Raw genomic sequence first — 18,399 nt, 5'->3', positions numbered from 1 at the left:
CATAGGTCAGCTCAAAGTATATATCAAACTTTATCTGTATTCAAATATATTATAATATATATATATATATATATATATATATATATATATATATATATATATATATATATATATATATTTTTTTTTTATTATCCTTTTGCATGCTATAGTTGCAAGCAACTACCTGGTAGGTCTCCCCCTTGCATCACAGTAGCTAAAACCTAAAATTGGTGTGAACAGGCCACCTGTCCATACAGTACAGAAAAGTAATACCCAGTGGGGTGTTCCAAAAGTCTACAAGTGAATATCCCTGGGTTTATTAGCACAAGGCTTCGTAATTTCCTCTTCTGGATAGTTCAGCCCAAATCTTAAGTATGACCCTTCTCCTGGGGCCAAAACAGTTTAAAAAGTGGACCTCTGGCTTTGCCATCTTTCCCTGTTCTCCTACGCTTGCTATTTTTAGTTCATTGTTTTCTATTTTGGCAGCTGAAAAAGCGCCGAATGTAATTTTACCTCCTGCCTCAGATTTCTCCTTAAAAAGCGAATACAATGTCCTGTTTATAATAATAAAATTGTTCACTGGCACAGACATTGAGGAAGGAAAAAAAAATATATAAAAAAAAAAAGAAAAAAAAGAAAAAAAAAAAGTAAAAACACGGGAAGGCCAAGCAACTGGAAAATGTAAAGCAAGCAAAAGTCTAAGCGCCAATTCTAAGTGTGAGCAATGGTCCCAAAGAGGTCTCACATATTGAGTTACTGTTTGGAATATAATAGATAGGGGAAATTAAGAAAAGTTGGTACTTTCAATATACCATGTTCCACATCAATTCATTATTCTCTTGTTAAAGAAAAATATATAGAAATTACCCATCTGTAATACATAGCCATTAATGGATTTTGGAATTTGGAGTCCAAACTATGAAAAGCCAATTTTACTGTGCAATGGTTTAAGCAGTGTCACAAAGGGCCAGCAATGTTCTTCTCTAGCCCTGCTAGTTCTTCTGTTCTGTGCTCTATCAGTCCGTAATCTCACTTTTCTAGTTGATTTTTTAGGCAATGAAACCACTCCGAAACTACGGTAACTTCAGCTTTCAAACGGTGAGTTAAATGTAGCAAGCAGTGAAAATTCAGTTCAGAATAAGGATGACATACTGCTGTGTACAAATGGAGGATACTAATAATTTTAATATGTATCCTACACTATGTTTAAGTCAGAATATGTAAGAACTTACTAACAGAAACTGCCGCTTTATAATATGACTGCACATAAATCTCACATTTCTCAAAAGCAGCAGTGCAGTTTTACTACTGAAATCTATGGATAGGGTTGATGTGGGTACACATAGAAATGTACAGGTCAATGTCTGGAAGGAATAATTATACATTGCCATAATGTCTGTTGTGTCGTGCAAACTCACACCAGTTATATAAAGCAAATAATATTGATAGATATATACACACACATTATATACATATATATATATATATATATATATATATATATATATATATATATATATATATATATTTATATTTTACACACACACACACAACTAATTTTTTATTTTTCTGGAAAACTTTTAAAAGATTTGTGGGCATTTATTAGACCCCCTTTTGCATTGCAAAATACTGGCATTTCTATTGCAGGTTACATGTCCGTTAAAAAAAATAAAGAGCAGCCACACACAATGGACACCTACCATAACGGATATTAAACGGACTGATGTTAAAGTCCCCTTTAAAACTGTTACATTAGCATCAGTGTCCATTTTTACACTGTATAACAGACGCCCGTCGATTACTCAGGCATTAATGTAAAACAATAACAGACGCTTGAAGTCAGTCATAAAACCGTTACTACTCATGGATACAAAAGTCCTGTACCTTCAATTTTTGTGTCCGCAAAAAATAACGGACATGTGATGATTTGGTGTAAACTGACACTTACGGTCACTAACGGACACCAGAAAATCCCATTGAAATCAACAGATTGATGATGGTGCCGCTAGTGTCCATTAAAATCTTGTAAAGGACACTAGTAGGGAACATTACGGTCACCAATGGTAGTGTGCACACTCCCAAGAGTAAAACCAAAGAAAAGTGGATTTTAAAACAAAACATGCATAAATTTATCTGCCAGAAATATTATCCAACCTGAAGGCGGCTGCTTTTGTAGAAATCAATGTGAAACTAGCAAAAAAATGCAGTATTTTGTGTTGAAATGTTCACGCTATAACTTCTCTAATTTTTTTTCTAAGTTTTCAGTTCTGTAAGTGTTATGTTTGTGTAATGACAGTCACCTCTAATACAAAAGGGTCTGACCTCTGTATAAGTAATGCCACCCCTGCTACCTCGTGTCACCCCCTCTACCTCATTGTAAGCTCTTGCGAGCAGGGCCCTCAGTCCCCTTGTGTGAAATGACTCTTTGTTATGTATCTTTCTGTCTGTATTTGAACCCTACAAATTGTACAGCGCTGCAGAATATGTTGGAGTTATATAAATAAAAATGTATTATACCATTATTATTATAGGAATGGAAAATATAAATGGGAACACCTACTTCTTTCTACTCAATTCACACCTCAAAAAAAAAAAAAAAAAAAAAGGGCGTGGCCTAAGAGCAGACTGTCTGGACATACTAGTGCATCTCAATAACTTAGAATATCAAAAAAAAAAGTAATGGACTGTTGCTCAGTGGTCAAAGGTGTTTTCAGATGAAAGTAAATTTTGCAATTCATTTGGAAATCAATGTCCCAGAGTCTGAAGGAAGAGCGGAGAGGCCGCTGTACACAATCCAAGCTGCTTGAGGTCTAGTGTGAAGTTTCTTCAACCAGTGATTGTTTGGGCAGCCATGTCATCTGCTGGTGTAGGTCCACTGTGTTTTATCAAAACCAAAGTCAGCACAGCCGTCTACCAGGAAATTCTAGGGCACTTCATATGCTTCCCTCTGCTGACAAGCATTTTAGAGATTAAGTTTTCATTTTCCAACAGGACTTGGCACCTGTCCACACTGCGAAAATTACCAATACTTGGTTTAATAACCACAGTATCACTGTGCTCGATTGGCCATTAAACTGACCTGACCTTAAAGGGATTTTACCATTAAAAAATCTTTTTTCTGTGGCTAACACGTCGGAATAGCCTTTAGAAAGGCTATTCGTCTTACCTTTAGATGGGATCTCCGCCGCGCCGTTCCTTAGTAATACCGGTTTTTACCTGTATGTAAATTAGTTCTCTGGCAGCGATGGGGGCAGGCCCCAGCGCTGAAAATGCGATGAGGGCGTCCCCACTGCTGCCCGAGAACAGGATCCTGCGCTGCCTCTGTCTTCTGCTGGATCCTCACCTTTCTTCGTCTTTCTTCTGACACTTGCGCAGTTGGCTCTGCCACTGAGACACTAGTAGAGCCGACTGCACATGCGCGCAATGCCTCGGAACTATGGCCGCGCATGCGCAGTCAGCTCTACTAGTGTCAGAGCCGACAGAGGTGAAGCCGCCGAAGAAAGAAGGGGAGGATCCAGCAGAAGATAGAGGCGGCGCAGGATCCTGTTCTTGGGCAGCAGTGGGGCATTTTCAGCACTGGGGCCCGCCCCCATCACTGCCAGAGAACTAATTTACATACCAGTAAAAACCGGTATTACTAAGGAACGGTGCGGCAGAGATCCCATCTAAAGCAGGAGTTTCCTGCCCACAACAAGGCAAGTTTGGATTGCTATAGATCACAGGAATGTACAAGTGTGAGGGGCTGTACAGGACACATGACAAAAGGCTCAACTGCAGCCCTAGGAAAAAGCAATGCCTGCGGCTCACTTCACTTCATGGATGGTGCAGCCCTAACAGAAAAAAAAACAAAAAAAAAAACACTGAGCAGGCTTAACATGGCTGAGGATCAAGTACAGAGTATTCAGTGGTGAAGAAAAGATTGGGGATGGGGGGGATATTTATATTGGGCTTGTGATATTGATAACTGAAGTGCTTTTGTAACAATGGCACTCTGTGCTCACAGCCTTCCCAGTAGATCTAGCCATTTGGCTACCTCTGTTTGTGCTCCAGTCTTCATAAGAATTAGTGTTCTCACTTGTGAACATCCTTCTGCCAATCCCTGTCTGTATTTAAGGGTTGGTTCACACTAGCGCTTGTATTCCATCCGCAAGGAGTCCGCATGGAGACCCCCCGAATGGAATACCAACGCAATTGCTGCGCAGTTAAGCACACGGAGCCCATACAATATAATGGGCTCCGTGTGCTTGCCGCGCACTGCCCGCAAAATTCATTCGTGCGGGCAGTGCGTGGCAAGCACATGGAGCCCATTATAGTCTATGGGCTCCGTGCGCTTTGCAAGCACATCACTTGCAATTGCGCTTGCATTCCGTCCAGGGGGGTCTCCATGTGGACGGAATACTAGCGCTAGTGTGAACCAACCCTAAGTCTGCTCTCTTAGGCTAAGGCTCCAGGTTGAAGAACACAACCAAAAAGCACTGTGGGAAAACCATGTTTTGTTCTGGTAGCAATTTTCACAGAAGGAGGTCAGTTATATCTCTGGATACACCAGTGGTTTCCCTATAGGAATAATTGAAGCAGAAAGTCCACAGAGGGAAAACAGACTTGCTGCGACTTCCAAAAAACACAACAGATTTGAAAAACACAGCATTTCCACTGCGCATATTTTTCTGCAATACGTGGATGGGATTCTGTAGCCACTCCTAGGTCTTGTCCTGAATTCTTGCTTAGAACCAGGTTGTGTGATGTTTATATTCAGGTTTGGTGGAAAAAGAAAAAAAGAAAAGGGAGCAAGTTGCACATTCTATCACACCATCCCACTGTGCACCAACACATTCACTGGGAGACTCCAAACAACCTAGTATATGTTCCCCCTCTCCTGTGCTACACACAGCCACCAAACCTCAGGAATATGGTTGTCAGCAGCTCACTGTCACCTCCAACCAACACAAGAACATTTCCATGCGGACAAACGTTGCAAAACCTGTCTCCACATATTGACGATGGACAGGATAGAGATACCAAACTAACAGAGCATATAAAGTCCCAGGTACGTTCACCTGCAGCACACCCAATGTAGTGTATTTAATAATATGCATCAAATGTTCCACTGATAATCTGTATGTTGGAGAGACCGGACAGCAGCTTAGAATGCGGATGAACTCACATCGCCATACAATTAAATAACGAAGAATGGACCTCCCCGTATCAAAACATTTCTGCAATGAGGATCATAACATGACTGATTACATGAAAGCTTTGGTTTTGGGAGGGAATTTCAAATCAAAGAGAGAACGACTCATTCATGAGTGTAAATTTATGACCCTGCTCCAAACACTGGAGAGGGGGTTAAATTTGTCACATGGTTTTATGTCACTTTACAGAAACCTGTGAACTGATAAGGACCTGTAAGTGTTTACATTGTCTCTACCAATTACTAACAACACTCTACCCCCCCTTCCTCCTGGAATTCTATCCCTATGTGCCCTTTTTGTATATAAATATGCATCCTTCAGAAATGGTTTAAATTTACTTGAGAAAGGAGCTGAGCGTTCCGAAACATTGTAATCTGTCGTCATTATGAATTAGCCATTAAAAAGGTATCTACTGAAAACTATCAAGTTTTTTTGTTTTTATTAACAATCTAGTAGTGAGAGAGCTATACTGTCAGTGATAACTGCTAAAGCAAATTTGCAGTGAGGATAATATCAACAAAGTATCAGATGAGTATGTGCAGTAGAGACTGGACATGAAGTGATGCAGGGAGAAGACCCAGAAAGAAAATTACAAATGTGCATTGGTAACCAACAATTCTATATGCCACTGGTTGATGTTAACACCAACAACGGATTTCATTTACAAATTTGACACAAGGGGCATCAGCAAGGCTATATTCAACATCGCATTTGTATTCATTTGGCGCATTGTATACAATTAAATGCCAACAGAAGGTCATCCATTTTACATAAACTTCAATGTTTAAAAAAATCATCCATCACCGTCCGCTTTCTACCAGACACAAAAGGGTGGAAGTACACTATTCATTTCATTCCACGTTGAAGTTTAAGTGGATACAACCAGATGCCTGTTAGCTTCTCATTGTTCCCTTTTTTAGTCTTTTATATGGATCCACTGAGCAGATGTAAACTATTTTTTCGTTTGCATTAGCCATTTTGTTTAAAATGAATAAAATTAGTAACCTTTTTCATTCTCTAGATATGTTTAAATTAAGAAAAAACTATTCAAAAATAATCTTCAGGACCAGTAAACCATGAACAAAAGACATTGCTTGCAATTACAAAAACCATTGGTGACCAAAGCATTCATTTTATGTATTTGGGCATCCATTAGCTGTTGATCAATTAAGGGGAGGAGCATTAATTTGCATATTTTCAGAGTACTGCACACTGACAAAATTGAAGAGTTCACATAATATGAGTACGATTTGTCTAGACATATTCCCTGTCGCAGTATAGTGGATGGGATTCTAGCAAATCCCATCCCAAGTGTGTGGGAAGATATGCCCTGTGGACAAGGGGCGATTTCCAAAACCATTGTAGTTTTGGAAATCGCACCATGTCAATTATACCTATAGAAACAACTGAGGTTTTCCTATTGGTATAATGGAAGCAGAAAGTCCAAAGATGAAACTTCTGAAGACTTTCGGTAAAAAACGATTTATTGTCACAGCCCACTACGTGGTGTCTTAACCTTAAAATGAAATACTAAAATTAGTTAAGGCTCCAGTTTCCAGTCACCATGTGAAAACTAGTAGAACCTCTGACTTAATATTGGCAGACTATCATAATTAAGGTTTATTTGTGATTCTGGGGGTATCGTGCAATCTCAGCCAGGCATTGCAAGATACCCATGGAATCACAAACCATAAGTAGGACAGTAACTGTAGATATGGTAAGCAATGTGCAGACCCCAGAAATCCAAAAATGACCTCAGTGTTGAGGAACCACCCAGTGTATGGTGTAGCCAGGGGAGGGGGTGGGGACGGAGCGGAGGCCCGCTGCTGACTATGGGCGGCCTCTGGAGCAGCGCTGCTGCTGATAGGTTAGTGGTGAGGCAGTGCTGTCTCCCGCCTTAAGATGTTTCCAAGGCAGAGAAGACGCTCTGGAAAAATCTTGGGGCGGTCCTGGAGACAGCCCTGCCTCACCACTAACCTATTGGCAGCAGCGCTGCTCCAGCAGCCTCCCACAGGGGTCTTGCACAGGGATGTCCTCTTTAAACTACCATATTGACTCAAGTATAAGCCGAGGCACACTTTTTCAGCACAAAAACTGTGCTGAAAAACTCAGCTTATACTCAAGTATATACGGTATATTTGATATTTAATTGAGTTACTGGTGTTTTGTATGGACAGTCTTGTTTGGGTTAGTGTCATGAGCTTTTTCATGTTCATAGGTTTAGTACTGACCGGATCCTTTGTATGGTTACATCCTTAGCATAGGCCATAAACACCTAATCTGTGGAGGACATAACGAACAGCAGTACAGAGCAAATTCCGCCACCCATCTTATAAAACAACAGCGTCAGAAACAGAAAGCTGTGTTAGATGTACAGTAGCCAGCTCTAGTATTGTTGCTCGTACAATATACAGGGGATTGAGCGTTTTGCTTCTGGCACTGTGTAGCGTATAGGGCAGGGGCTGGGAACAGCTGATCGGTCTGGAGGCTGAATCTGCCCCCTACCTACCCCAAAGACAAGGCATATAAACCTTAAACCTGTACTAATACCTTGTTTGACCTTTTCGTAGATTCCATGGCTGAATAAGCCGCATAACTCCCAGCGTAAGCCCGATGAGGCTTATTCATCAGAAACTAATCAAAAAGGTGAAACCCACGGTGGAGGGCTTATGCTCGGATTCTGCTTTTTGACATGGGAAGATGGAAGAAAAGAATGGAAGAAGAACAGACTTTAAATTACTCTTACATTTTAGCCATGCGAACAAATCTGATCAAAAATCGAGCCATAAAAGATCTGGCAACAAGGATCACCACCAATTCTAAGAAAGCCCCAGACACCTTCAGCCAAAACCACCATTTACAACTTTGCCAAGAAGCATCCAATACAGCTTTAAATATGCCGTCACAGTAAAGCTCTGCACAAGGGAATCTCTACTCTGACCCCACCAGAGAATAAAAACAGACACTGAAAAGACAATAACTGGACGGATTAATCTCTTCTATTCATATTTCCTGTATTTCGATTAAATATCTTCCTATTACTTGTCACCACTCAACGGCATTATTATCTTCTTCAAAATGTAAACATTATGGAAAAAAAGGAACAATGGAAATAGATTTTGACATTGATTTTGGACACTATAAATAGAGCAGCAAACAGTAGCCGGTCAAGAGATCCATTTATGTATGAACTTTAAAAGACTAAGTACATCCGTTTCTCTTGGACAAGGCACTCAACAGTACAGATCGGTTACTGTGTAAATGCAGGAAAAGAGGGATTATTTTAAAATACATTTTTGTTCTAGGGGCTGTTATGAAAATTGCTTTTACAGAAATCATAGTTTTGTACAAATTGTTTTAACTTTCTCTTTCCATTCTGATCTCTAAATCCCCACCAATATCCTCATTTGTAAATCCTGTTGAATTTGCCAAGAATCTGCATCATCTGCAAGAATGACTAAACTTGACAGAAACCCCATTTTTTTCCAGTAATAAGTCAACATTTAACCAATTATTGTCAGGTTTTTATGACAATTTTAAGCAGCTAAAGCAGAGTGGATTTTTTGTCAGTTGAGTCTTAAGACAAGAAAGTATCAAACCTAGCATAAAGGTTGACCTTTGGTGACCCTGCATGAATACTTCATGTTCTTATGACCTTCCTATTAGAGAGCACTTGACTCATACAATAGACTTGGGTCTGCAATATGTCCAGTGGTTACGCTCTAGGAAATTATTGCCTAAGAATTTCCATATTCATCATGTATATGCAAAACAATGCAAAAAAACCTTGTGCTTGCTTCTTAGTCCTGTATGTCACATATATATGACCCTAACAAATATGATGAAAATATTGGGGGGGCACATCCTCTGCTTGGAGAGAATAAATATTCTCTAGAGGCAACACAGTGAGCAATCTGTAGCGGGAAAAAACATCTCTACAGTTTAAGTTTAACAGCTAAACCTATAATAATCCAAGCCCCAGGAGTAAATATGAGGTTATGCTTAACTTTTGTCCTATTTGTCCATAACCATCTACCAGGAATAGACACTGGAATACAATGCAGAATATACATTACTTTAGGGGACGCTACACACCAGCGCCTGGACTTCGTTCTCAGGTTTACGTCCCCATGCAAAAAACGGAAACCTGTCATGCAGAGTCTGGCCGTGAGTGCCGGTGAGCGTTTTGAGCTCTCCGCGGTGAAAGTTTTTTTTAAAACCGGACGCAAAGTACTGCATGTCCGAGACTGTCCGGTTTAAAAAAACAAACAAAAACAAACCACGGTTTAGCTGCGGAGAGCATAAAACGCTCACCGGCGATCACGGCCGGACACTTTTCAAACCCATTCATTTGAATGGGTTTGGAAAGATTCCGGCAGGTTTCTGTCTCCTGCCCTGTTTTGTGCAGGAAATGGAAACCTGCAGAACTGACTCCCGGGTGCAGATGTGAACAAGCCCTAACATTGATAGTATATTTTTGCTATCCAGGAGGGCTTTAGTTCCCTTAAAAGAGTTATCGCCATAGCAGACCACTCACCTGTCCTTGGTGCTCCGATGTCCTCCCAGAACAGTCCGATTCTTCTGTGTCGGTGTCTTCTTTTTGAGTTCTGTTGAAGTAATTTTGGCCTCAGCAGTGTCTGGAAGAGACCCGTGAAGTCACAGAGAGTGACATTGTATGCCCTTCCCCGAGACCGCTATTTGGCCTCAGCAGTCATGTGTGGTTGGGACTTCCTCAACACTGGACCAAGAAAACTACACCACACTGGGAGGCACCGAAGCATCGAGGGAAAAGTATTTTTTCTTTTTTTTTTTTTCTTCACCTCCCCTGACCTATTTAAATAATAAAACTAAGTTTCCATTTTTGCCTGGACAATCTGTATACCCAAATATGTAAAACCATCTTCCGCCCATGAGAAATCAGTTTTGAATTGTCTCTTCCTCACTTAGTGGATGCTTAAAGGTCAGAATCTGGGATTCTTCAGTTTTAATCTCATAAGAGAACATAAAATATTCTGTTGGTAATTTTATAAGAGCTTAGAAGAGGCTATGGAGAGTCTCACAAGTGATTATATCACCTGCATATGTAGTGTTTCTCCGAAAATAAGACCTACCCCGAAAAATAAGCCCTAGCATGATTTTTCAGGATTTTTGAAATATGTTTGAAATAAACCCTAGTCCAAAAATGAGCCCCAGCTTCAATTAAAAAAAAAAAAATCCAAACATTCAGCATCCAATGACAGGAACAGAATGGGAATTCTGATTCCATTATGTATTATAAGTGAAAAATACATAAAGTTTCATCATAAACGGTTGTCCGCTAATAACCCCAACTTGGTCTCTAAACTGCTCTTCCGAGTTTAATGTGCAGAGTCAGTGGCACAATTTTTGAAAATATATCTTTAGATTTAATAAAGAAATTGTAATTTATTAGAAATAGGTTCTCCATTCTTATCTGACTTTGGAAGCATTATCTTTGGTCTCAACATTTCTCCTGACCATGGTTCTCCCCCAAGTGTCCTATAAAATATCCATAATATAAATTGAGATAAACTATTTACATTCTTTGTAGTACGGGGCTATAACTTTATCTGGGCCTGTTGCTTTCCCACTTTCAAACTAGTAATTGCTTTCTCTTCAGTTGTAATAGGCCTATTGACACACTCCAATAGTGCATCATCTGCACTCGAGAGCCTGAGCTGTGAAAACTAAATAAATGTCTCAACCTAAATCAAATGTAGGCTGGCCCATGCCATCCTTTTCTAGATTATATAGACATTCATAAAATGCTTCAAATCTAACCATCACGGTTTATATATAAAGTTACCCATTGTCTCCTAAAGCTAAGGGAATCCTCTTTGCATGTTATTGCTTCTTAGGTCTATTACCTAGTAGAGATGAGCGAACAGTGTTCTATCGAACACATGTTCGATCGGATATCAGGGTGTTCGCCATGTTCGAATCGAATACCTTGTGGTAAAGTGCGCCAAAATTCGATTCCCCTCCCACCTTCCCTGGCGCCTTTTTTGCACCAATAACAGCGCAGGGGAGGTGGGACAGGAACTACGACACCGGGGGCATTGAAAAAAATTGGAAAAAGTCATTGGCTGCCGAAATCAGGTGACCTCCATTTTAGACGAATAGTGGATTTCAAATCCGGGTCATATGAGAATGTGAACTTTGTGACTATGAGACAGGGATAGCTGTACAGGCAGGGATAGCTAGGGATAACCTTTATTTAGGGGGGAATGTTATTAAAAATAACTTTTTGGGGCTCTATCGGGTGTGTAATTGTGATTTTTGTGAGATAAACTTTTTCCCATAGGGATGCATTGGCCAGCGCTGATTGGCCGAATTCCGTACTTTGGCCAATCAGTGCTGGCCAATGCATTCTATTAGCTTGATGAAGCAGAGTGTGCACAAGGGTTCAAGTGCACCCTCGGCTCTGATGTAGCAGAGCCGAGGCTGCACAAGGGTTCAAGCGCACCCTCGGCTCTGATGTAGGAGAGCCGAGGGTGCACTTGAACCCTTGTGCACCCTCGGCTCTGCTACATCAGAGCCGAGGGTGCGCTTGAACCCTTGTGCACACTCTGCTTCATCAAGCTAATAGAATGCATTGGCCAGCGCTGATTGGCCAATGCATTCTATTAGCCCGATGAAGTAGAGCTGAATGTGTGTGCTAAGCACACACATTCAGCTCTACTTCATCGGGCTAATAGAATGCATTGGCCAGCGCTGATTGGCCAGAGTACGGAATTCGGCCAATCAGCGCTGGCTCTGCTGGAGGAGGCGGAGTCTAAGATCGCTCCACACCAGTCTCCATTCAGGTCCGACCTTAGACTCCGCCTCCTCCAGCAGAGCCAGCGCTGATTGGCCGAATTCCGTACTCTGGCCAATCAGCACTGGCTAATGCATTGTATTGGCGTGATGAAGCAGTGCTGAATGTGTGTGCTTAGCACACACATTCAGCTCTACTTCATCGGGCTAATAGAATGCATTGGCCAATCAGCGCTGGCCAATGCATTCTATTAGCGTGAACTGAGTTTGCACAGGGGTTCTAGTGCACCCTCGGCTCTGCTACATCAGATTGCTACATCTGATGTAGCAGTGCCGAGTGTGCATCAGATGTGTAGTTGAGCAAAACTGACTCAGCACTGCTAAGTCTCTGCATTCGCATAGGAATGCATTGGCTAGCCTTCGGCCAATCAGCGCTGGCTCTGCCGGAGGAGGCGGAGTCTAAGGTCGGACCTGAATGGAGACTGGTGTGGAGCGATCTTAGACTCCGCCTCCTCCAGCAGAGCCAGCGCTGATTGGTCGAGTTCCGTACTCTGGCCAATCAGCACTGGCCAATGCATTTCTATGGGGAAAAGTTAGCTTGCGAAAATCGCAAACTGACAGGGATTTCCATGAAATAAAGTGACTTTTATGCCCCCAGACATGCTTCCCCTGCTGTCCCAGTGTCATTCCAGGGTGTTGGTATCATTTCCTGGGGTGTCATAGTGGACTTGGTGACCCTCCAGACACGAATTTGGGTTTCCCCCTTAACGAGTTTATGTTCCCCATAGACTATAATGGGGTTCGAAACCCATTCGAACACTCGAACAGTGAGCGGCTGTTCGAATCGAATTTCGAACCTCGAACATTTTAGTGTTCGCTCATCTCTATTACCTAGGGTTGGTGTAGCATGGTCTCCCAGAGACGAAAATTTCTAAAGTACGCTTAGTTCACTTCTGTGGCGGGCAACAATTGAGACCAAAGAACCCCACTGACTATACTGGGGTTTTTCAGGTGTCATTCGGACATCTATTCTTTTTAACCCCTTAAGGACAGCCAACTAGTTACTTGGTCCGGATTTTGACATGGAATCCGCGTCAAAATCCAGGTCAGAAAAAAGCCTCGCATTGAATTCCATGGGAGCCAGTCATTTCAAAATAACTGCGTGTGAACTAGCCCTAAGACCCGTAAATTTTATATGGTCACAGACCTATGTGAACTTTTTTTTTAGATGCGTTTTTTTTTTAAACAGTCATTTTTACAAACAAAAAATCATTAGATTAACTTTCTGGGAGAGAATTGAGAAAAAAAAAAAAAAAAAAACCTACAACGTTGCCATTGATTTTCAGAATTAAAGTTTGCACAGTTCATTGGTAAAAATAATTAATATATTCTGCGGCAGTGTAGGATTATGGCAAATACATTGCTGTTTTTCTACTCTGACACTTAGAATATAGCGACCCAAACACAAAAATGCTTTTCTAAGACCTATAATTTTATTTTCCCATCAATAGAGCTGTGGAATGGCTTTTTTCACAGGATAATGTAGAATAATGTAGAATTGGTAGTTGATCATTTGTATTTTTATTTTTTTTATATATATATATATATTAGCATTATTCATCATGTGGCTGAAACCATAATATATGTCAGGTTGTTACGACATGGCGATACCAAATATGTTTAAAACTTTTTATATTTTTTAAGATATGAAAACCATTTACCGTAAATGGAGAATGTGGGTATGGTGTGTTTCTTTTTAAAAAATATTTTATATTACTTTTATTTAACTTTTGTTTTTCTCCAAATCCCCCTAGGGTACATCACCATTAGAGGGCTCATTCACCTGTACAATACAACACTAAGTGTAATAAAGAATTTTATCAAATGGCCTCTCGTAGGTCCTGCTAGAAAGTCTACAGTGACAGTCACGGAGCCTTTGTTAGGTCCCCGGTTGTCAGACACCTTAAATGCCGGTCGCCATTTACAGCTACAACTTAAGAGTTAAACAGCCAGCATGTGTGTTATTACTGCCCTGGCTGTTGTAGCAGGAGCCTGGCTGATAACAGGGTCTGCTTCTGAACCTGCAATAAATGCACTAATCCACATCCTCCAATGAAAATGTGAAAATGCATACGGGATTAACAAATTGGCGAAAAAGTCAGATTTGCAAGACTGTGTTCATCTTGTGATTTTAGATTAATATGCACCGGACAAATACCCAACACAGATGTGAACCCAGCTTACACAATAAAAATAAAATCATGCATAGTTTCAACAAACCTCAAATCTCTCCTCTTTGCCAGTTCATCTTGAGGAATAGTCCATGGTAGATTCTGAGGTAAACACTTCAGAACAACATTTGAGAATTCTGAGAAATCCACTCCATACTCTGTTAATATTCCTTCTGTCTCGGGTTCAATCTCACCAGCCTGCCCAAGGCTCTTCATCAACTTCCTGAAGAGGCAGAAAAAGAAAGGAAAAAAATATATATATAAATGATCAAGATGTTATGTTATCTTACAGCATTTAGACAACTGACATGAAATGAGCAAAACTTCTAAATTTTGGTTTTATAATTAGGTGTCAAAACCAACAGCAGCATCTCCAAAGACATTGCTTCATCTTAAACCTGCAAGTAAGAATGTTGGAAAATGCCCTTATGCAGTATCCAGTGCTTCTCATCAGAAGTATAACATTTTCACACTGTACATAATCTATTTAATTGGTTAAAAAAAAAAACAAAAAAAAAACACTACTATGTATAACAAGATTACATAAAGGAAGCTAACTGCTAGGTTACAGAAAACATTAGTACTTCTTTCCACATATTGTGGATGAATTATAAATCCACAAATCATTTTGTAATGTTAGCCAACGTTCTTATTTTAAACGCAACAATGAAGCTGGGAGTAAATGGAAAAATAAGAAACCTGCTTGCCCTCACTGAATATACAGCAGGTGACAATCTTCATCAAACCCTGCAGAGGATAGAGCAGTTAGGGTAAGTTCACACAGGGTTTTTTTGGATTGGAACCTGAGGCGGAGGCCGCCTCAGGTTGCAATCCAAAAACTGGATAGCCGCGACTGAAAGCCGGGGCACTGCATTGGCATCCAGCCGCACACTCCACTCCGGATTAGGCCCAATGAATGGGCCTAGTCCGAAGGAGGGAGTTTCTTCAGGTTGAATCGTGAGGCGACTCGACCTGAAGAATGAACATCTCGCTTCTTTTGTCCGGCTCCCGGACGAAACTGCTCAAAACCCTGACCAAAAAAACCCATGTGAACTTACCCTTAAACTCCTTTTAATCTGCTTGATCTTGAGCTGCAGTGGGTAGGGTTTAGTGAAGGGGTGGAGCTTAAGGTGAAGTCCATTGCCTTAGCTAAGTCTTACCACACTGCCAGGTTGATGGAGTAGAGCAGCGGGAGACAAACCTCTGTTATTCACAGGATTTTTATATGCTGTTTATCAGGATCATGAACTAAGTGCTGCAGACTGAAGCTTTGAGAACAATTATATACCTTACATACTTTAAGATTTTATTTATGTATTTAGCAGTCTTTCAGGACCTATGATGACCCGCATGCTAAACAAAGTACTGGAGTTATGGTGACCTGGCAGGGGTAGGGGGAGACCGTGGGTAGTATGTGAGGAAGCATACCATATTAGAGACAGAGGAGGAACAGGGAGACTTACAGAATAGCTAAGGCAAAAGCAGCAGGGGAAACCAATGAATGTGAGGTCACATGCTAGATCTCAAAAGTTATCTGCAGTCAGCAAAGAGACCCCCTATTTGCACAGCCACCCGTGCAGGTTTAAAAAAAAAAAAAGTAACAAAATCAATGACTTTTTAAAAGGAGTTGAAAACAGGACACGGAGACAATGAAGACAACTATTAATATTTAGGGGAAGGCATCTGACAATATCAAGGGGAAAAAAAAAAAAAAAAAAAAAGAAATGAGAGACAACAGGATTAGAAAATAGGAGAAGATTAAGGGAGGATGTGTATTTTCTAGATGTATTGTTTCGTTAATACAAGTCTGAACACTGAATTTGCACACAAATATTTCTAATAAATAGATGAGAGGAGATCACTTCTGTGGATACAAGCCTACACAGACATCTACAGTTCAGAAAATTAGGTACTGGCATATATCTCCAAGTAGGGAGTCTATCTGAAGTCTGCAATATGAAGGGAGGGCTCATATGTTCTAAGACAGTTGATCTTTCCTTACTGAAATCCATAGAACCTGTTTAATTCCCAGGAGGTAAAGTTGCCTAATGTTAGTGAGAAGAAGATCCTTCCAGTATGCTTAACATTATCAGCATTACGAAAACAAAATCTCTCATTACATACTAGAGGTTTCACTCATAACTGTTTCAACCATAAGTCGCATGAACCAGAAAATCATATAATAGGATGATGGGTGGAGGGCAAACCAAAAATAGTTCAGCACATAAACAAGCTTAGAAAAATCACAAGTTATTTTGGACAACTCCTTTACTTGGCCTCAACAATGATCACTTGCTGTAGTATAGAGTAAGGGTGCATTCACACTAAGTATACACTGAGCTGATTCTGAATGTAAAACACGTTCAGAATCAACGCGTACAAAGCAGATCCCATTCATTTCAATAGGAGCCACATACAAACGCTCCCCATTGAAATGAATGGGCTGCTTTTTTCCCCTATTGGTTTCAATTTGATACGCGCAGTCATGATGATGACTCAGCTTCCTGTTTGCACACATATAGGAGAGAGACGAGTGCTGCTGAGAACTTCCTGTGCTGGCTGGAAGCTCATTAGCATATGAGTAAAAACAGACTTATTCAGAAACCACTGAGGCAATCTACATACTAAAGGTAGGTGTGGAATAGCACTTCCAAAGCTTATGCAAGGATGTGTTTAGTTAAAAATGACTTTTCCCAATGATATAACCCCTTTAAGCATTTACCTAATAAGTCAGTCATCCACTTCTGTTCCTGTTTCAGACCTCACTAGGCCCCTGTTGTCACTAGGCCCCTGTTGCTCTCCAACTTGCTTCAGCCAGAAATTAGGTGAAGTGGGATTTGGGATTACAGGTAGACATTAGCAAGGATACAGTAAGCATCACAATGGGATAAGTAGGTAATTGATGTTGGGAAGAAATAGATTTGGATAGTTTGTTATGCCACAGGTTTTTATTTTTACTTTTAAACACCACACATTGGATAACGGCTTTAGGATATCCATGTTTCAAAAGTCAACCAAATTTGATGGTAAATATCATAAAGCTGTATATTAACCCAGCTGAACCTAGAAGACCCCTTTACATAGATCTGGGTATGTTTGTAAAACACATTGAAACAAATCACAAACTAGTCTAAGCTGATAGTAACCGCTTTTTTAACCTCATTTCATCACTCGATACAAGAACACTTCAAGAGCATAACTGGAAAGCACCACCTTGCTGAAATGAGTTACATAAACATAAAGTGTTATTCTAGGAGAGATCAAGTCGAGTGCACAAGTGTATAAAGCTGGAGAAGGCTGATGGGACTAGTTGAGACTTATTCATCATTTAAGTCTTTGATAACCTGAGGTTTGACAATGAGAGCAAGGAAACCTGGACAGCGTGTCAGCAGTTTACATAAAGTTTGCCATGGGCTTGCAGGATGAAGCTGATATGATTTCATCCCTCCTTAACTTGCTTGGAATAAAACATAACATTCCTGCCCAAACAAAAGCTTGTCAAGGAAATTACAGGCGTGAGAGAAGGATCTGCATGTCATGATCTAGTTTTCTACAGCCTCACCCAGGTCTATCAAATACTAAATTTTCCTGAGGACACAATTCTACCAATATCTCATATGTTCCACGAATACCATCCAGCTTGTTTGGAATGATCTGCCATATCATGTGGCTAAACAAATTATTCTCAAACCTTTCTGCCAGACTCGACTTAAAATAACCTGTTGGGATATCATTTTCCTTTTAGTTTGGTTTTGAGACCGGCCACCTCAAAGATTTCAACTCCATTAGTTTCCCTGCAATACAATTTATGGTTCCCTTAGAACAGTTAAAACTATATAAGAAACTACACACGAAATCCCATTTCATGGAAAGCCCAAGACTTCGCAATGAAGCACAATTTAATAAGTTAGATGTTTATATACCCATAAACAAAATATTCCATGTCAAAGTAGTGCCAAAACTTGGAAACATGCATGTACAGTGTATGAAAAATAAGTACTTTACACAGTATTTTAATATACATAGATATATAAAATTAGATGTATGTATATTTAATCTTATACAGAAATTATGGTGTCAGTTATAGCCTTAATTTTTAGATATCCCTTTGGATTATTTTTGGGGTTGAAGAACTTAATATATAGTAATACTACAAGTAAAGATAGATGTCTCATAGGAGCGGGGGTTTAAAAAGGGACCCACCCCCAGAAGGGCACCAAACG

The 18,399-nt window shown here is 40.3% G+C and overlaps 1 protein-coding gene across 2 annotated transcripts in view; it reads right to left on the bottom strand.

Moving 5' to 3' along the window:
* DIS3L2 (DIS3 like 3'-5' exoribonuclease 2) overlaps window positions 1-18,399 on the bottom strand; it is a 230,714-nt gene that overhangs the window by 108,761 nt on the left and 103,554 nt on the right. For both annotated transcript variants that reach the window (XM_075268480.1, XM_075268481.1), the window contains one exon: window positions 14,226-14,399. In XM_075268480.1, coding sequence (XP_075124581.1) covers window positions 14,226-14,399 — 174 coding nt within the window. The remainder of the gene's footprint in view (window positions 1-14,225; window positions 14,400-18,399) is intronic.

Source organism: Leptodactylus fuscus, chromosome 3, assembly GCF_031893055.1.
Source record: "Leptodactylus fuscus isolate aLepFus1 chromosome 3, aLepFus1.hap2, whole genome shotgun sequence".
Taxonomy (NCBI): Eukaryota; Metazoa; Chordata; class Amphibia; order Anura; family Leptodactylidae; genus Leptodactylus; species Leptodactylus fuscus.
This window is presented reverse-complemented; position numbering and strand designations above follow the sequence as displayed.